Source organism: Phascolarctos cinereus, unplaced genomic scaffold (genome assembly GCF_003287225.1).
Source record: "Phascolarctos cinereus isolate Bilbo 61053 unplaced genomic scaffold, phaCin_HiC Scaffold_9;HRSCAF=440, whole genome shotgun sequence".
Lineage (NCBI taxonomy): Eukaryota > Metazoa > Chordata > Mammalia > Diprotodontia > Phascolarctidae > Phascolarctos > Phascolarctos cinereus.
This window is the reverse complement of record NW_027556402.1, coordinates 253,890,926-253,910,035: the sequence shown is the minus strand read 5'-3', so window position 1 is coordinate 253,910,035 and position 19,110 is coordinate 253,890,926. Positions and strand designations below refer to the sequence as shown.

At 56.8% G+C, this 19,110-nt stretch overlaps 3 protein-coding genes across 3 annotated transcripts; 2 read left to right on the top strand and 1 right to left on the bottom strand.

Annotated features, from left to right (window-relative positions):
* Positions 1-91: 91 nt before the first annotated feature.
* On the top strand, positions 92-9,239 carry MTA2 (metastasis associated 1 family member 2). The gene is made up of 18 exons (XM_020968425.2): positions 92-178; positions 1,545-1,612; positions 2,331-2,424; positions 3,924-4,041; positions 4,249-4,312; positions 5,051-5,168; positions 5,316-5,418; positions 5,601-5,700; positions 5,820-6,008; positions 6,119-6,193; positions 6,310-6,368; positions 6,543-6,640; positions 6,757-6,896; positions 7,101-7,329; positions 7,410-7,499; positions 7,584-7,702; positions 8,207-8,343; positions 8,506-9,239. Exons 1-18 carry the CDS (start codon positions 151-153, stop codon positions 8,669-8,671), a joined length of 1,995 nt encoding a protein of 664 aa, XP_020824084.1. The 5' UTR covers positions 92-150; the 3' UTR covers positions 8,672-9,239.
* On the bottom strand, positions 6,742-10,771 carry LOC110195501 (uncharacterized). The gene is made up of 3 exons (XM_020968311.2): positions 10,637-10,771; positions 9,823-10,494; positions 6,742-9,347 (listed from the first exon to the last, which is right to left on the bottom strand). The coding sequence occupies exons 1-3, from the start codon at positions 10,769-10,771 to the stop codon at positions 9,336-9,338; spliced, it is 819 nt and encodes a 272-aa protein (XP_020823970.1). The 3' UTR covers positions 6,742-9,335.
* On the top strand, positions 10,418-17,681 carry TUT1 (terminal uridylyl transferase 1, U6 snRNA-specific). Its single transcript, XM_020968424.2, has 9 exons — positions 10,418-10,902; positions 13,432-13,622; positions 13,769-14,084; positions 14,254-14,354; positions 14,773-15,206; positions 15,746-15,855; positions 16,011-16,121; positions 16,299-16,391; positions 16,581-17,681. The coding sequence occupies exons 1-9, from the start codon at positions 10,821-10,823 to the stop codon at positions 17,645-17,647; spliced, it is 2,505 nt and encodes an 834-aa protein (XP_020824083.1). The 5' UTR covers positions 10,418-10,820; the 3' UTR covers positions 17,648-17,681.
* Positions 17,682-19,110: the final 1,429 nt, after the last annotated feature.

Below are 19,110 nucleotides of genomic sequence, written 5' to 3'. Positions count from 1 at the left end.
AGGCAGCAGCGGCGGCGGCGGCGGCGGCGGCGCGGGATGAGCCGGGGCTGAGGCGGCGGCGGGGCCGGGGCCGGGGCGCCGAGCAGGGCCGAGCAGCGCCGGGGCCTCCCTGCGGCTGAGCCGGGCGCCCGCGGGCCCCGTCGGGCGGCCATGGCGGCCAACATGTACCGGGTGGGAGGTGAGTACCGCACGCCCGCGGCCCCACCGGAACCGGAACAAGCTCCCCGGGACCGGGCCGGGGCGGGGGGGGGGGCGCGGCAAGATTGGGGGGGCGCGGACGGGCTGGGGGGGGCGCGGCACGGGAGGGCGCATGCGCGCACGGGGAGCCTTGTCGGGGGTCCCGGTAGTGGAGGGCGCATGCGCGGCAACCCTCCCCCACCCCGTGGGGGGTCTCGGGGTCCCGGGCGGGGGGCACAACGAGACTTGAATAGATGAACTTGACCACTCAGGCCGCAGCGGGGGTGGGGGGGGGCCCTGAGTGGGGCCCGGGCGCTCAGGGCTCCGGGCTGTTCGGGGCGAAGGAGTGACTCTCGCTGCCCGCACGCTCGGCCACATCTCAGCAGGCTCCTTCCCCGCTTCTGTCGCGATAGGAAACCCCTACCCCCTCGGGGCCCAGTTTGCTCCGGGATGCCCTGCGTGCTAGCGCCCCCAGGCGGAGCTCTTGCCTGGATCCCTTGTCGTGATAGTTCTGCCCTGGGGCAGGACTCGTGCCCCGCTGTGCCTCCAGCGATAGGGCGGCCCTTTGGCCCTCTGTCCAGCTGGGGCTGGGCTGAGAGTTTCTCCAGGCAGGGACGTCCTTTGCTCCTGCCCTGGAGCAGCCCCTAACTTTCCCTCCTGTGCCGGGGCTCTGGGGCGCATCCTGCCTGTCTTAGGCGCACGGTTTGGGACCTGGGTTTTCCCGGCTTTAGCCCCGTACTGTTGTGTCTACCACCCTCCCCGTCAGCGCCCTGGACAGAGCCCCAGATCCGAGCCGACAGCCCTGCCCTCCGGAGTTAGCTGAGGTTCAGCCTCCAGGAAGCCCGGTGTGGAGGGGTAGCAGTGAGAGGCGCAGGGGGGCCGGGGATGAGTCCAGGGGGCAGGTCCTCCCAGAGGAGCTTGTAAGGATCAGGAGGGCCGGGCTGGGGTCACTCAGTGCTTTTCCGGCTCCTGGGCTGCCCTTGGCCTGATCAGCATCCCCAGAATTAAGGTAGTCTGACTTCTTCAGATTAATTGTCCTTTTTGTCTTTGTAAAGATGCTTCAGGCCTTTGGGAGGAGGAGGGCTAAGAGCAGGGATTATTTGGGTTTTTCTTTTGTATCTCCAGTACTGGGAAGTAGTAAATGCTGACTGATTGGTTGAAGCTCAGGGAGGGATGGTGAGAGAGCCTTGACTGCATTTACTCTGGCCTAGACGCCAGTCCCAGGTTTTTCCTTCCTCAGCTCGCCTTCTCCCCATCCTTTCCAAGGCTCTCTACCCCCACCCTTTCCCTTTTTTCCTGTTGCATCCCTTCTCACTCAGGGCTTTGGCTCTTCCGCCTCCTGACCTCCTGGCTTTTCCCCATTGCAGATTACGTCTATTTTGAGAACTCCTCCAGCAATCCTTACCTGGTGAGGAGGATTGAGGAGCTCAATAAGGTGAGAGAGAGAGAGAGAGAGAGAGAGAGAGAGAGAGAGAGAGAGTGTGTGTGTTGGGGGGTGAGGAAGGGGGGAGGTGGTAATCATTGCAATGAAACCGTCTGTGAGGATGTGCGATGAAGGTTGATAAGGCACACATGCTTTTGTGGGGCTTCTGTTCTTTGTGTGGGTGGTTGTCAGCTTCACTTCCTCAACATGGCCTCCATGGGGCAGGGGGCAGAAGTTGGGGAAAGGTAGGTTTCAGCTCAGTGGGAGAACAGACTTCCTAACAAGAAGCTCTAGTTAACAGAGCTCTCAGAGAGTAAAAGGTACAGCCTCAGGAAGTAACTGGTTTCTCCTTACTAGAGCTTACAAATGAAGGCTGGTTGATCACTTTTAGGCAATATGGGTATTACCCTTCTTCTGGCTGGTTAGAATGGAGGGCCTTGGGCCCCTTCGAGTTGTGTGCTTCTCAGGTGGTCTCCTTACTGTCTCCTGCATCCTGAGGTGTCCTGGCTGAATTTATTTTGGCCCTGGCCTAGTTCTGAGCTCTTTAGGTGGGAGGCCCCAAGACTGAGCGGGACTCTCTTGGGCACATAATTCCTTGAGGTCTTTTTTTTTTTTAAACCAGTAAGTGCTCATATTCCATTTTGAATATATTCCCTGTTACTAGCTCCTTTTCCTTAAGACATATCTTTCTCTAACATCCAGTTTCCACCACTTTGCCCTTTCTTCCTAGACTGCAAATGGGAACGTGGAGGCAAAGGTTGTGTGCCTTTTCAGAAGACGGGACATCTCTAGCAGCCTCAATAGCCTGGCTGACAGCAATGCCAGTGAGTCTTCTCCCCCTCCTCTTGTGTCCTCAGGTCTGGGCAGATCTCTGCAGGTGTTTCTTCTGGTCTCATGATCCAGGCTGGGGGGATGAATTGTGAGATGGGGGAGCAGGTCTGCATGGAGGGGTTAGGGTTTGTTTTCACATGGCAGAAGAGTAGAATGGAGGAGCCATGTGATGAGGAGAGCAAAACGTGAGTTTTCAGGTGGGGGGGACAGTAGGAGATGGGAGGTATGGGAGGTTTGGTCAGGAGGGTAGAAACAGCAGATGTAATCATAGAGAAATGGGACTTGTGGGTAAGTTTTTGAACTAGAGTTAGGTGCAGAGAATGAGAAGGATTGTGTTAAAGGGAAGGGAAGGACCAAAACATACAGTGGATCCTGCCTTAGGAAGTAGGGGAGGTAGTTTGTTTTGAATACTAAAGGATTGGGTTGTGCCCAAGATAAGGGTATGGCTGGTCTGGACAGGAGGGAGGCCTGGGAAGAGGAAGAACTGCCCGAATTGCCTTTCTTTCGCTTTCCCTTTTCATCTTCCTTCTCTTTGTTTTCTTCTCTTCCTCCCTCCCTCTTTCCCTTTTTTTCTCCATCCCTCACTTCCCTTTTTTCCTCCTTTCTTTTCCTAGTAATTATTCATCTCTATCATTCTTCCTCTTTTCCTTTTTGATTTCTTTGCTCCCTTCCATTGATGTTTCGATTTTCAACTTCTTAGACCAAGGTTCCAGCACTAAAGGGTTAATGGGGAACCAGATTCTCCAAGCTTCGTAGCCCCCTGGGGTTTACTGCTCCATCTGGCAGGGGCTGACCTTGGCTTTGTCCAATCAGAAGGGATTTGGGGGGTGTGGTCCCAGAGTAGCAGGCAAGGGGAGGAGTCAGCTGCAGACTCCTCCCCCACCTCATCTTCCTGGTATTTTGAACAATGGCCTATGGGTCTGGGCTTGTTGCTATCCTACACCTTTCTTCTTTGCTTGGCGCCCATCCCTGTTAAACCTTCACAACTGGGCTTCTTGGCCAGCTTGAGGCCTTGGTGGGGGGATAGTGTTTTCTTTGGGGTGGAAGTTCTGCCTCTGAAAAGTAAACGTCACAAGCCTGACAAAGAGCGAGTGACGTTTATGGTTTTGCAGGCCATGCTTGACGGTGGGGAGGCCTGTGAAGTCTCATGACATGTTTGGGGAGGCACAGCCTGGTAGAACTTCACTGGGGTTCAACTTCGTAGGGCAAGTGAGATCCTAGCATCAACCCTTGGGGCCTGGGATGAAGTTCTGAGGTTTGGGGGGGTGGGGAGAGAAGGGTTATGGAAGCTCTTCAGTATCAGCTTTAAACCCAGAGCATTAGGGGTGAAGCAGCATTGGGGAAAGTGTGGGAAAGGCAAGAAAGAGGGCGGCAGCATAAGAATGAGACACGAGATGCGAACCTCGAACCAGCACAGCCCCTCCCCTGCCTTTCCTTCCTCTCTCCTGCCCTCCCCTCCCCAGCTACCCTCTCCTCTCTTTTCATCTCCCAGGGGAATTTGAGGAAGAGTCCAAGCAGCCGGGAGTCTCAGAACAGCAGAGGCACCAGCTGAAGCACCGGGAGCTCTTCCTTTCTAGACAGTTTGAATCGTTGCCAGCTACCCACATCCGGTAGGGGACAGGCCACAGGCATTTTTTAGCTCTACCTACGAGGGGCTTCTCACCCACCATCTACTCCACTTTAGCTGGCAAGTGGAGAAGACCCCCACCCCCCACCCCCTGGCTCCCAGAGACAAAGGGGTGTGAGGATCAGGGAGCATGATGAAGGATGAAGATTGGGGTTGTGGACTTGGTGACTTTTCCTTCCCCCTCTTGCAGTGGGAAATGCAGTGTGACGCTACTGAATGAGACAGACATCCTGAGCCAGTACCTGGAGAAGGAGGTGACTAAGAGGGCTGTGTTGGCAGAAAGGGTCTGGGTGGTACCACCATGGCGGGGAGAACCAGCACAGGGCTGAGAGCTTTCATTTTAATGGGGAGAGAGGTGCGTGCAGAATGGCTCTAAAACCAACTTACGTTCATGGTGATTGGAGCCTCCAGAAGTGCTTCATTTAGAAAGTGTTACTTCACCTGAGTCTCCAGAAAATCTGGGATTCTAAGGGGTGGTAGAGTAGGGGAGGGGGAGGGGGAGTGAGCAGCCTAGGTGCAGAGGTCCTGAGATGGAGGAACAACAGCAAGGGAAGCCAATCTGGCCGAACCAGAGGATGGATGATAGGGAATGATACAGGGCTGGAAAGGCAGGTTGAGGTCAGGTTGTCTAGGGTATATCACAGGCCAAACTGGCAAGTTTCTGTGACATGGATGGCTCTGTGGAGGATGGGAAGAGGTGCTGAGGGCCTGAGGCAGCCTGGTGGCTGTGAGGATAGACAGGAGGGTGTGGGTGGGAGAGATGCTGAGCCGTGGAAATGACCAGATTTGGTGATTGCACATGTGGAGTGAGTGTGGAGTGAAGGATGAAGCTTGAGGGCTCCAGGAGAGCCTGCTTTGGGATGAGAGAGAAGGAACTGTGTGGGGTGGGGTGTCTCTGGGCCCTCCAGTCTTACTTGCTGGGGACCAGCTGGGGAGAGGCCCTGGGGGAAAGGGGAAGGCTCATTTCAGCTGCCTCCACCACCCTGTTTCAGGACTGCTTCTTCTACTCCTTGGTGTTTGACCCCGTGCAAAAAACACTTCTGGCTGACCAGGGGGAGATTCGGGTTGGCTGCAAATACCAAGCAGAGATTCCAGAGCGGCTGGCCGAAGGTAAGGCCTTATGGTCGAGAGTTGAGGGAGGAGGGAGACGTTAAAGGGGAGGGGAAAAGGGGGGGGCAGCACTGTCCAAGGACAGGGAGTCTAGAGGTCCACCCTCCACCTTTTTCTTTCATGATGATAGAACTCTTTTTTTCCCAGGTGAGTCTGATAATCGAAATCAGCAGAAGATGGAAATGAAGGTGTGGGATCCAGACAACCCCTTGACTGACCGGCAGATTGACCAGTTCCTCGTTGTGGCCCGGTGAGGGCTGGGTGGGCGACTGTGGCCCTAGGCTGGGGGAGCTGTGGACTGGAGGCTCTAGGCCTCAGTCCCAGCTGGCGTCCTTGAGGCTGTCCTGATCTTCCCTGTGGTGTTCTCCCCCTCCCCCTCCCCATTCCCTCCAACCTTCCTTCTGCCCCAGTGACCCGCTGTTCCTCCCCTAGAGCGGTGGGCACCTTCGCCAGGGCCCTGGACTGCAGCAGTTCTATTCGGCAGCCCAGTCTGCACATGAGTGCGGCAGCTGCCTCCCGAGACATCACCCTGGTGAGCCGCCGCCGTCTGGGCTGGGGAAGGCAGGGGTCTCGGAGGGGCAGAGGGATGGCCAGTGCCGGCGTCCCTGGGCCGTTTCAGAATGTCCTCACTGGATGTCGCCCCCATTGCAGTTCCATGCCATGGACACTCTGCAGCGGAATGGTTATGACTTGGCCAAGGCCATGTCTACACTGGTGCCCCAGGGTGGCCCTGTGTTGTGCCGGGATGAGATGGAGGAGTGGTCGGCCTCTGAGGCCATGCTTTTTGAGGAGGCGCTGGAGAAATACGGCAAGGATTTCAATGATATCCGTCAGGACTTTGTGAGTAGTGAGGCTGTGATGAGGGCTAGGTTAGTAAGCAGCAGCCACGGCAGCAAGGGGATCGGGGTCCTCGGGCTAGGGTACCAGCTCACTGTGCATCACCTCCCCAGCTCCCCTGGAAGTCTCTCGCCAGCATCGTCCAGTTCTATTACATGTGGAAGACCACGGACCGCTACATCCAGCAGGTGAGGACGGGAACGGTGGCCCTGGGAGGAAGGCATTGAGCTGTTGTGGGGGGGGGGAGGCCCGGCCCTGAGACAGCCCCCCATGCTGCCTTCTCTGTTTCTTGTGTCGCCTACAGAAAAGATTAAAAGCAGCCGAAGCCGACAGTAAACTGAAGCAGGTCTACATCCCTACCTAGTAAGTGGGAGTAGGTGGGTACGGTGGGGAGCCTAGGGCATCTTCCTTCCTTTCCCTGTGATCCCGAGTGGGCGGGAGACTCCCTGGCCTGGGATGGGGTGGAAAGCCGCCCTACTCTGGCCACTGAAACCAGCCTGTGCGCCCATCCTCTCCTGCCCTTTTCTGTCCCCCCAGCACTAAGCCAAACCCAAACCAGATCATCTCTGTGGGGTCAAAGCCCGGCGTGAACGGGGCCGGATTCCAGAAGGGCCTGACCTGCGAGAGCTGCCACAGTGAGTGTCAGGGCCTGCTGGGGTGCGGCGGCCTTGGCTCCTGCCCCAGCTCAGGGGAGCTGGGCCTGTCCCTTCTGACTGCTGCCCCACCAGCTCACCTGTTTCTGTTTCTTCAGCCACCCAGTCGGCACAGTGGTATGCCTGGGGCCCCCCCAACATGCAGTGCCGCCTTTGTGCCTCCTGTTGGATCTACTGGAAGAAGTATGGGGGGCTGAAGACTCCGACGCAGCTGGAGGGGGCAGCACGGGGTACCACTGTAAGGACCCAGGGCTCAGGGCTGGGGCAGCGGGCCTAGAAGGCAAGAGCTTGAGAAAGCTGTCCGCTCACTCTGAATGACGGGGAGGAAACGGTGGCGGCTTTTGATCCGTTTTCCCCAAACCAGTGGATCGGGAAGGTGGGGCTTCTGAGGGCAGTAGGACCCCCCCCCCGCTGACTGCGGCCTCGTTTCCTCCTTCCACAGGAGCCACACTCCCGGGGCCACTTGTCTCGACCTGAAGCCCAGAGCCTTTCTCCATACACAACCAGCGCCAATCGGGCCAAGCTGCTGGCCAAGAACAGGCAGACGTTCCTGCTGCAGACGACGAAGCTGACCCGTCTCGCCCGGCGCATGTGCAGGGACCTGCTGCAGCCCAGGAGGGCTGCCCGGCGGCCGTACGCGCCCATCAACGCCAACGCCATCAAGGCCGAGTGTGAGAACAGGCGGGAGAGATCTGCTGGAGGGAATGGGGGGGGGGTCACTTCGATTTGGTAACTCTCCTTCCCATCCCAGGCTCCATCCGGCTCCCCAAGGCAGCCAAGACACCGCTCAAGATCCACCCCCTGGTGCGACTGCCCCTGGCCACCATCGTCAAAGACCTCGGTATGGGGGAGGGGCACGGGAAAGAAGGGCCAGGAGTGCTTCCAGGACTAAGGATTTCAGCAAGGATTTCTCTTTCCTCGGCAGCGGCCCAGGCTCCCCTGAAACCAAAAACCCCACGTGGCACAAAGACGCCCATCAACAGGAACCAAATGACCCAGAACCGGAGCCTGGGGGGGATCGTGGTGAAGCGTGCCTATGAGAGCGTGAGTCGGGACCCGGGGCCAGACTGCCCGGGGGGTGACTTTTAGGGGAGCCCCTCTTTCTTCCTCGCTCTGCTTGGTTTCTGAGGGATTGGAAGTAGCAGTAATGGCAGAAAATACATACGTGTGCCCATTACGTACGTGCACGTGTTGGCATTTACATCGCATTCTGAAGTCATCTGGTCCTCACGACTACCCTGGGAGGTCAGGGCTGTTATTATCATCTCCATTTTACAGATAGGGAAGCTGAGGCAGACAGTGACTCACCCAGGGTCACACAGCTAGTAAGTGTCTAAAGTGAGATTTGAACCCTGGTTTCCCTGACCCATATTCTTACCCACTGTGCCCCCTGGCTGCGGAGGAACAGATTTACCCCCCATTGTAGGGGAGTGCTTCCTTACCTTCAGCTTGTCCAGAAGTGGAATAGGAGGTGGTAGGCTTCTAGGACAGGGTGTCTTCAGCTGGCACGTGGCTGAGGTTTTGAAAGTTTCCCCTCCCCTTCTCCAGGTGGTTCCGTTTTCAGCCAACGGAAGGCCCCTCACCTCAGGGATTCGATCAAGCACACAGCCAGCTGCCAAGCGGCAGAAGCTGAACCCGGCTGATGCCCCCAACCCTGTGGTATTTGTGGCCACAAAAGACACCAGGTAGCGGGCGGGTGGACAGCGTTGGGCACGTGGGCGGCTGACCGCAGAGATTGGCGGGTCAGAGGGAAGAAACAGACTAAGCAGGAATGATGGGACCGGGCAGCCTGGAAGGGCCTAGCTGTCAACCGTGGGATTTCATCGGACCTTATCTTCCTCCGACAGGGCATTACGGAAGGCCTTGACCCACCTGGAAATGCGTCGGGCTGCAAGGCGGCCCAATTTACCATTGAAGGTGAAGCCTCCACTGCCAGCGGTCAGGGCCCCGATTGCTCCACCTCTGCCCCCACACCCTGCCAGTACCAATGAGCCTATCGTCTTGGAGGATTGAGCATTCTTGGGGGGAGGGTGGCCTCTGGACAGGGGCGTTGCCCTGTGTGCCGGGGTCCTGGGAGGGTGTTGGAGCGCGTGTTTGTAGCTTCTGACACCAGGTCTGCCTCTTCCTTGGCCTTCTCCAGATCCTGGGGAAGGAGGAAAAGCCCCACACAGGATGGCCTGTTTTGGGGGGTACAGAGGACTCAGTCCTGGGGCAGGTTTTTTTTGGGGGAGGGTTTTTTAAAGTTTTTTTAATTTTTCCTCCCCTTGTTGGGGAGTGTGGGAGGGGAAAGTAGGGTGCCAGTTGGTACCTGTGGGGGTGGGGCGTGCACTGCCATGTCTCAAGACTTGTTTTCTTTTCTAATTTTGGGTTTTACTCCCATCCAATGTCCCTACTTAATTGGAGTTAGAGGCCTGTGGGCTCGGGCAATCCCAGTTCCTGGTGCTCACTCTTCCTTCCCTTCCCCCACATCCCTGCCTTTTCTACACCAATTCTCAGAAATAAAGACCCTTTGTCTGTTTTTTAACCTTGGAATCTGTAATCCATTCTTAGATCCACAGAAATAAAAAGCTGTTTTTCTTCAGCCCTCCTGGCTCTGCTGCTCTCTGACATGGGATGGGGCCTGGGGGGAAGGAGGTCTGACGGAGGAAGAGGCACCAGCGGTCCTAGGAGAGGCTTCCTAGTCACTTCCCTGGTGGGGGGGGGGGAACGACAAGTGAACTGGCCAAAGCAGCCACCAAGGAGCAGGCTGGTCCTCTGGAAGTTCTGGGGCCAGCCCTTGGGCCAGGGCTGGTTAGACGGGCACTGCAGGCTAGGAGGACTACAGACTGCTTCGGGGGCAAGAGATGAAGCAGCATCCTTGGGTCAGCAGAAAGTGAGGACATGGCCCGGGAGTCCCGGCAAGGGTAGAGGGAGAGACTGGCAATGTTTACATCCCCCACACGGGAGATTACGCAGAGGGCCTCTTGACTGTCCCCACCATGCAAGCTCCTGAGGATGGGGACTGCCTCTGTCCTTGGCACCTTGCACCTAGTAGGTGCTTAGTAAATGCTTATAGGATTTGTCAATCCTCTGGTGGGGTCTGGTGCCAGGAATGGCTTAGGAGGAGGCTAACGGACAGAAGGGGTGAGGGCAGGAGCTTCGCTAAGAGTCCAGTGACCACTCACATTTATACCGGCCTTTGAAGGTTGGCTTAACCACCTGTACCCATTTTTCAGGTGAAGCCCTGAGGCCACAACTCGGCCACAGATCCTACTCTCTCTTCCCTGCCGCCAGTGCCTTCTGGTGACAACCGCAGGCCGGCCCTCGAGGCCAGAGCCCGACCCGGGGGCGCTCCTACTCCTGGGGTTCCAGAAGCCGCCGGCCGCAGCGCCCCACGCCCGGCGGGCTCCCCGGGGGCAGGAGTGCTGCCGGGACGGGACCGGGACCCACGCCAGCCCCAGGATCAGGAGGGGCCCAGCGGTGTCCGTCCGTTGCGGCTGGGGCCCGGGCCGGAGGCGATCCCAAGTTCTTGGGGTCCCGCGTGGGCGCGCTGCACCACCAGCAGGATTAGGGTCACGCCCACGGGAGTCGCTCCTACTGGGGGTCCACGGTCCGTGGGTGGGTCCATCGTTTTGCGTGGGGTTCCGCTCAACAGCCACTGCTCGAGTTGGAGGAAGAGATGGATAAGAGCGCTCTAGCACCCATCCCCCACTCCCCTCGGGCTCCGGGCGGGACCAGAGTCCGGGGGCGGGGCGTCCCGCCGGAAGCTGCCGCACGGAGGCTGGGCTGCTCCCACGGGTCCCTCGGAGGCCGAGGCGGCGGCGGGGCCTAGACGGTGACTGCCATGGTCGCCTCTGCTACCGGAGGGGCGGAGCTGGGAGTCCCGGCCGGTTCCAGAGCCTGCAGCTTCCCGAGCCGCGGCCCGTTGCTCATGAATATTCATGTTAGCCTAGGGCCAATCGACGACAGGCGCCGCTCAGAGCTGGCCAATCGCGTTACCGTATGCAGATTGACCCGGGAGGAATCGGGCTGGAGACCGCGCGTGCAGTCTGCGTCCAGAGACGCGGCCGAATGAGCTCTAGGTTCCCGAGAGTGGCGGAAGTGGCTTCTTATTTCGCGAACCCGGTGACCCATTTCCGGTAGTGGCGGAAGTCGTGCCCTCTACCGTTCTGAAGCGGGAACTATGGCGACGACGGAGCCGGATGTGGAGGCTCTGCCGCGCGGGGGCTTCAGATGCTGCCTCTGCCACGTGAACACGGCTAATCGTAAGGGGGCGGGGTGGAGATCGTGGGTCACGAAGACCCCGGGCCTGCGCGGAGCGAGCTGGGCTTCTTGCCCCGGGGATCTGGGGGTGGGGGTGCTCTCTTGATCCCCTAAGCTGTGGTTCCTGAGGCTCTTGGCCGTTTGCCCCCCCCCGTGGGGAAACCGAGGGCGCTGGGAAGTTACTTGGGTCCGAGGCGGAATTCGAACCCACCTTCACCTAACGGCCTCAATGTTTGGAGCTCTGGCCTCCCTTCACACTGTCTCAGAGATCAGCGCGAAGGCGCATACCCAGCTGGGGCTTCCGGATCTGCAAGGGGCTGGAGGCCCCCCTCCTTTTACGGGGGAACCTGAGGCAGGCGGCGGCGAAGAGGCTTGTTCAGGGCCACCCCACAAGTATACGAGGCAGAATTTGAACTCGGGTCCTCATTACAAGCGGCCAGGCGAGCCGCCCTCACTTCAGAGGCGCAAACGGAGGCTCAGAGCCGGCCTGGGTTGGGAGTTCTGTGGCCCCTCTCCGGGCTTCGGCCCCTGGGGCATCCGGTGGCCCAGGCCGGCCCCCTCATTGCCCCGCCTCTCCCAGGCCGTGGTCGAGGCGGGGGGGGGGGGGGGGCGTGTGCTGGAACACTGACGTCACTGCCATCCCGGCTCCAGTGAAGCCTGCCGCCCACCTCGTGATAGAGAGGGAGTGTGGGCGTATGAGAGATGCGCGTGTGAATTCGTATGTCTACCCATACGTCCACACACGTGGGCATCACCAACGTGCGATTTGTGGTATTTGACTTTATCGATAACAGGGATTTCGCTTTTCTTGTTTTCTCCCTGTCTTAAAATAAAACTTAATTTACAAAACGCGGTCTTCCACCCATGAAGATGCCCTCTTGTCCTGTCCATTCCCTGCTTATCCTCAGCCTGGCTCCCTCCGGCCCTAGGCCCACTCTGCTCCTGATTCTAAGCCCCTGAACTTTGCCCAAGAAGCCACAGAATCATGTCAGCTGAGCATACCCCATTCGTGTGATTTTGTCTGGATGCTGCAGGCAGAGTCCTTAGTCCTGATTGAGCTCGTCTGTCTCTTGCTCCCTTCCTCCAGATCCTCTTTTCTCTGGCCTCTAGGGCTGTGACTTCTCCTTGTCAAAGCCCTTGGCCCCTCTGCTATCTCCTCTCCCCTTCTGTCTCTCCCTTCCCTGCCGTGTAGAAGCGGGCCTTTCCCCATCCCGAAGACAGCTTATCCGTAGCTGACATTTGGGGTCTTTTCTCTCTTCCTTCCCAGCTCCCATATCTGTCGCTGCCTCACTTTCCATGCCTTGTGCCCACTGGTCCATGAGCTTGTTCTCCCAAGGCTCCTCTGTGGCTTTTTCTCAGCCCTGTTCCTTGCTGACATTTCTAAGCGCTCTGTAACACAGATGCTCCCAATCTCCAGATTCTCCTCTAGGACCGTTTTCATGGAGATTGCTTTTTTTGCAGTCACTGCTGAGGTACCTTAGTGGTGCAGGTGCCGGGTGTGAATCTGTTTTTTTCCAGCTCCTCACCCTGTGCTCTGGGCTTTGGTATTCCTTGGCCACATCCCTGGCCCTTCTTCCCTTCTCTCTACATGCCCTCCTTGGGGACTTTTTTCTGTTTCCATAGTTTGATCTCTATGTAGAGTATTCCAGATCTCTGTCCCGCTGCCCCTCTGCCCCTCTTCCTCCTCTTCCGATGCTGGCTGAACCCTTTGCCTGGATTTCTCCTCTTCAATCTCAGCATGTTTGGGGGGGAGCCCATGATTCTCCTGACCCAACTGGCCTCATCTCCCAAGTTCTCTCTTTTCTGTAGAAAGCTTTCATTCTCCTCTTCACTGGGCTGTCACCTCCCACCCCAGTCACCTCCCTTCTGCATCCCTTTTCTTCCATCTTGGAGCCAGGCTCATATGGCCTTCTGCCCGAACTCTTGTCTTTGCCTCCTGACTTGTCTCTGCCTACATTCTCCCCTCTCCCTCCTCCGTCTTCCGTTGCACTCCACCAGAATCATTCCTGGGCCTGTTACTTCCCTGCTCAAACCCTTCTGTGAGTTTTTTTTGTATCTAAAACCAAGCCTGACTTCCTTTGCCCGTCATGAGAGGGCATTTGCCATCTGGCCCCACCTGGCTCCCACCGTGCTTTCCTTCTGACCTGGTGAGCGCCCCCTAGTGTACTTTCTGTTTCTCAGGCTCCCCAGACTCCTGAGGCCTGTCTTTACCTTCCAGGTTCAGCCCAGGTGTGATTTCCCCTGGTGATACTCTAGTTGGAGGGGGAAGACCTGGGTTGAATCTGACTCTCCTGGTTCCTCCCTCTGCAAGTCACTTAGGTTCTCTGGGCCTCAGTTTCCTCAACTGTCAAAGGAGCAGGGGGCCTCCATGGTCCTTTGGAGCTCCCCCCAGCCAAAATTGTGGTTTGTGTTTTCATGTTTGGTTTGGTGTCTCCACTATGCAGACTGAAAACTCATTGAGGACAGAGACAGTCATTGTTCTGTTGTTGTGTCCTTGCAAGTAGCGTGTGCTCAGTGAACACATCTTGCAGGGCCCAGCCTGGATGCCCACCTTGCGGGAAAGAAGCACCGGCGCCTTGAAGAGCTCCGAGCTGCACGCCGGGCCCAGGGCCTGCGGAGTGTGTTTGTCAGCGGCTTTCCCCGTGGTGTGGATCCGGCCCAGCTCTCTGAGTACTTCCAGGCCTTTGGGCCCGTGGCCAGCATCGTCATGGACAAGGACAAGGTAGTGGGGCCGGCCTGGGTGAGCCCTTGTGAGCAGTCTGATGGAGAAGGGAGTAAGATCTGGGGAAAGGGAGACAGGGAGGGACAGGAGGGCCACGGTGATTGGAAAAGGGTGTCTGAGAACTCTTCTCTGTGGTGGCCTGACAGGGGGTGTTTGCTATTGTCGAGATGGGGGACGTGGGTGCCCGGGATGCCGTCTTGTCCCAGCCCCAGCACGCTCTCAGCGGCCATCGGCTACGTGTTAGGCCTCGGCAGCAGAAGGAATTCCAGGCCCCGGCTCCCAGGTCATCCAAAGGGGCACCGCCAGATGACCAGCAGCTGACGCGGGAGCTGGCAGAGGCTCCAGATGTGGAGGCCCAGATGGTGCAGCTGGTTGGCCTTCGAGAGCTGTCCGAGGCGGAGCGGCAGCTGCGGGGGCTTGTCGTGACCCTGCTGCAGGAGGTCTTCACCGAGTTCTTCCCTGGTGAGGCTTGCCCATCCCTCGCTGCCTGTCCCGAGCCGCGCCCCGGGTCCCTGCATTGCCGAGGCCTCTAGTCAGCCCCTCTGTTGTGAGCACCTGTCCTGCCCACTCAGTTGCACGGCTGGTGTCTCTTTGAGCATCCCCTGATCTTGACGCTCTGCTCGCCGCCCAGGCTGTGTCGTCCGTCCCTTTGGCTCCTCTACAAACGGCTTTGATGTTCACGGGTGTGACCTTGACCTCTTCCTGGATCTGGGGGATTTGGAGGGGCCACAGGTGAGACGTCAGAGAGCCAGGTGCAATGGGCAGGGAAGAGGAAGAGCGGACTTGTAGGGAACAGTCTATGGATGGATCTCAGTGGACCTTTAATGGTCCCATGGGTTAGGTACCTCAGTTTGGATGAGGAAACCAAGGCCCAGAAATCTAAGTAACTTGCCTGGCATGACTCAGCTAGTAAATGTTCATAGTGGGATTTGAACCCAGCTCTCTCCTGATTTTATGCCCAGCATGCTTTTCTTTGTACTGCTTTGCCTTAAAAAGAAGGGAGAAATCAATTGGTACAGGGTGGGTAGATTCCTTCTTGAAGGCTAGGGAGGAGACGACCGTGCCGTGCTGAGGCGGAGCAGCTCGGGAGGATGGGCGATGGAGGGAGCCCCGAGGGATCGCTGGCCCAACTCGCCTCTCCCCCACACAGGACCCTAAAACCCCGGCCTCTCCAGGACTGGACTCAGCCCTTGCTTCTCCACTGGATCTTCAAGCCTTGGCCTCCAGTCCAGCGTCCCCTGTAGGTCCTCAGGCCCCAGCTTCTCCCCCAGACTCTGAAACCCCCACCTCCTCCCTAGCTCCTCCGACCCCTGACTCGGCCCTGGCCTCCCCACAGTCCCTGCCCCCAGTGTCACCCATCCAGGAAGAGGTGGGAGAAAGGGACGTGGGGAAGGCCTGGGAACTTGGAGCCCTGAAGGGGGAGCCGGGGGAGGGAGAGGCCATGCTGGAACTTGTTGGGTCTGTCCTCCGAGGCTGTGTCCCTGGGGTGCACAGCGTCAGGACTGTGCCCTCAGCTCGACGCCCCGTGGTCAAATTCTGTCATCGGCCCTCTGGTCTTCACGGTGATGTCTCCCTCGGTAACAGGTATGTGGGGGAAATTCCCTGGCATGAGGAGGGGCCGTCGAGGGTCAGGGAGCTTCTGGACCTTCGCCCTGGTCCTTGTTTCCTCCTTCCTGTCCTGTCGCTGCTTTGGGCCTTTGGGGCAAGTTCTGTGCCCGTAGTGCTGCCCACGGCCCCGCTTCTGGCCTTCCCACCCTGTTTCAGTTGGTTCAGTATCAATTGCATTCCAGGCAGCGTCCTGGGTCCAGGGGGTACAGGCACAGAACAAGCTCGCTTCTGCCCCCGGGTAGTCACACACACAACATGAATAGAGAAGGAAACAGAAAGTAACTGGAGAAGGGAAGTGGGGGGATGAGGCGATCTCTTCTGGGGAAGGTGAGCCTGGCAGCAAGCAGAGACGAAGCTGGGAGTTGAGGCCAGGTTTGCGACGGGCACGGGAGACCGCCAAGGCAGACATGGGAGGGGGCGTGTTGAGTTCTCCTGACCTGTGGAGTGGAGGCCTAGGCTTGGGAGGATGTTTAGGCTCCTGCTGCCATATCTCCTTGGTCTCCTCTTTATCCCAGGCTGGCATTATACAATTCACGGTTCCTGAATCTCTGCTGTGCCCTGGACAGGCGGGTACGGCCCCTGGTCTATACCCTGCGCTGTTGGGCTCAGGGACGAGGACTGACAGGTAAGGAAGGTGGGCATGAGGAGGAGTGGTGTAGGTGAGCTGGTTCCTACCCTCCCTGGAGGGGTGAGGCCACACGCAGCAGGCTGGGAGCAGTGACCAGGAGGGACCTCGGAGGCTCTCCGCTGCTACTGGTTAAGTTTCGGTTTTCTGCCTAGGGAGTGGCCCCCTTCTGAGTAATTATGCGTTGACTCTCTTGGTGATCTACTTCCTTCAAACCCGGGACCCTCCGGTGCTGCCTTCCCTCACAAAGCTCACCCAGATGGCAGGTATGACGTCCCAGGCCAAAGGCTCCTGTGGCCCTCGCCCTTGTCTTTGTCTCCTGCTGTGTCTGCCCACATCACTGTCTTTCTCCTGTCTTTAGTGACTGTGAGTTCTCTGGGGAGATTTTGGTGAGATCTCTGTCTCCTGGCCTCTTTTCCATGTTTCCTCTCTCCTCTCCTCAGGTAAGGAGGACCGTGTGGAGGTGGATGGCTGGGACTGTAGCTTCCCCCAGGAGGCCTCCCGCCTAGAGCCCAGCAGCAACACTGAGCCCCTGGGTAAGTGCCTGGAGACCGTCCGAGGAGGAAGGAAGGAGCCTGGGCTTTGTTTGGGACTGGGCTGAGGCGGGGAGCGCAGGGCCCTTGTGCTCCTGGGAGCCAGACCAGGGGCCAGGAGGGCGGGGGAATCCCATCTCCTGGATGGATCTAGTGAACAGCTCAAGGGGCTTCAATTTGGCCTCCCTACAGCCGCCCTCCTGGCCCAGTTCTTTTCCTGTGTGTCCACCTGGGAGCTCCGCAGCTTGCTGCTGTCTCTGAGGGAAGGCCAGCCATTGCCCGTAGCCGAGGGCCTGCCCCCTGGTCTCTGGGGGAGCTTACGCCTCGGCCCTCTGAATCTCCAGGACCCTTTTGACCTAAGTCACAACGTGGCAGCCAATGTGACAGGCCGGGTAGCCGGCCGCCTGCAGAACTGTTGTCGGGAGTCGGCTAATTACTGCCGAAGCCTTCAGTTCCAGCGTCGTTCTCCCCGAGGCCGGGACTGGGGCTTGCTTCCTCTCCTGCAGCCCAGCTTTGCCAGCTCCCTGCTGTCTGTTACTCCCATCCCCCTGCCCCCGGCCCCCTTCACTCAGCTCTGTGCTGCCATCACCCGGGTGTTAGAGGAAGCACTGGGGTGCCAGGTAGAGCAGGATGGCAAGAGAAGGAGGCCAGAAGGAGAGGGAGGTGGGGAAGAGTGTCCCCAGGGAGGACCGAGCAAAAGGCTACGATTAGAGAGGGAGGAAGGGCAGAAGGAGGAGCAGCGAGCAGCGGAGGGGCACCACGGAGAGGCTGGGGCGGAAGAGAAGGGCCAACCGGCCACAGGGGACCCTGGGCGGCATGTGGTTGAAAGAGAAAGAAAGCAGCTAGAAGACCCAGGGACTGAAGAGGTGGCAGCAGCCCTGGGGGAGAAGGAGACAGGGCCAGGGACGACACAGACTTGGCTCTGTACGCTCCGGCACCGGGTATGGCTCGGGCGGCGGAGGGTTCGGAGGCAGTTGCAGCAGCAAGCCAGAGGGGAAATGAGCTGGCTGCAAGCAGAGGCTCGTGTGACCCAGGAGCTGATAGCACAGGAAAACAGGAGGCAGAGAGAGGAGTCAGAGCTGCTGCGGCTGCCACAGCCTCTCCTCATCTTCACTGCTTCCACCAGCCCCACCAGCCAGTTTCTCACTCTCACCCAGCTCCGGGATCCTCAGAACCTGTTCTCTGATCTCCATCATTTCCTACGTGGCTTTCTACCTCGAACTGTTCGGGGCATACTAGAGTGTGAGAAAGGTGACTGAAGAGAGGAGGGGCCAATAAAGTGCTTTTACATGAGCTTTGACTTGGGGTCCTATCTTTGGGGCACTGCCCTGAGGCCAGGTTGTGAAGGATTTTAAATGCCAAATGTCCGTTTTAACTTAGCAAACTGTTAGCTTTGGGTCTGAGCCAGGAATTTTTAGCTGGGGTTCTGTGGATACATTTCATGGAGGGATGTAACCTTGGATGGGGGAAAAAAAGTTACATCTTTATTTTTACTTATGTGCAAGGTTTCTTTCATAATAGGCATTTTATTCACTTAAAAAGATTCTACTGAAACCATAGAGTGCTGATAAAGCTATCAACCAATTTCCTTAACATGGATGCAAAAAATTAGCTAGGAGATCACAACAATATATCATAAAGATCATCAGCTATGACCAGTTGGGATTTATAGCAGGAAGGGCAGGGCTGGTTCAGTATTAGGAAAACTCTCAGCATACTTGACTATATTATAAGAGTTATTTTATAGACCTAAAAAAAAATAGAAGGTCAAGAATATCAAGGGAATGGGAAAAAAATGTGAAGGCAGCCTACTACTATTAGATTTCAAACTATATTATGAAATGGTAATAAATCTGGCACTGGCTAAGAAATAGAGTTGTGGACGAGCAATGGAATAGATTAATTACTTACGAGACAGTAGTAAGTGACTAGTAATCTGGTGTTTGATAAATCCAAAGATCCAAGCTTTTGGGGCAAGCACCTGCCATTTGACAAAAACTGCTGGGAAATCTGGAAAAGAGTTTTGGCAGAAACTAGGCATGGACCAGTATCTCACACTGTATACCATGATAAGGCCAGAAAGGAAGAAATGATTTAGACATAAAGGGCAATAAAAGTAAATTAGGGGAACATGGAAAAATGTGCTTGCCAGATGTATGGATAAAGGAGTTTATGACCAAACCAGTGATAGTATCGTGTGAATTAAAATGATGATTTTGATTACATGAAATTGAAAAGGTTTTGCATAAACAAAACTAATGGATTAGCCAAAATTCAAAAGGAAACAGAAAATGGAAAAATTCACAGTAAGGTTGTCTGATAAAAGGCTTCATTTCTCAAACATATATGGAACTTAGCCAAATTTACACACATAAGAGGCATTCCCCAATTGATAAATGGTCGAAGGATATGAACCAGCAGTTTTTAGAAGAAATCAAAGCTATCCATAGTCATGTGAAAAAGTGCTCTAAATCACTACTGATTAGAGACATGCAAATGAAAACAAATCTGAACTACTATCTCACACCTATCAGACTGACTAACATGAGAGAAAAGGCAAATGACAAGTGCTGGAAGTGATGTGGAAAAACGGATGTTAATGCCATGTTAGTGGAGCTGGTCCAGCCTTTCTGGAGGACAATTTGGAACTATATCCAAAGGGCTATAAAATTCTGCATACCTTTTGACTCAACACTACCACGGCTAGGACCGAATACCAAAG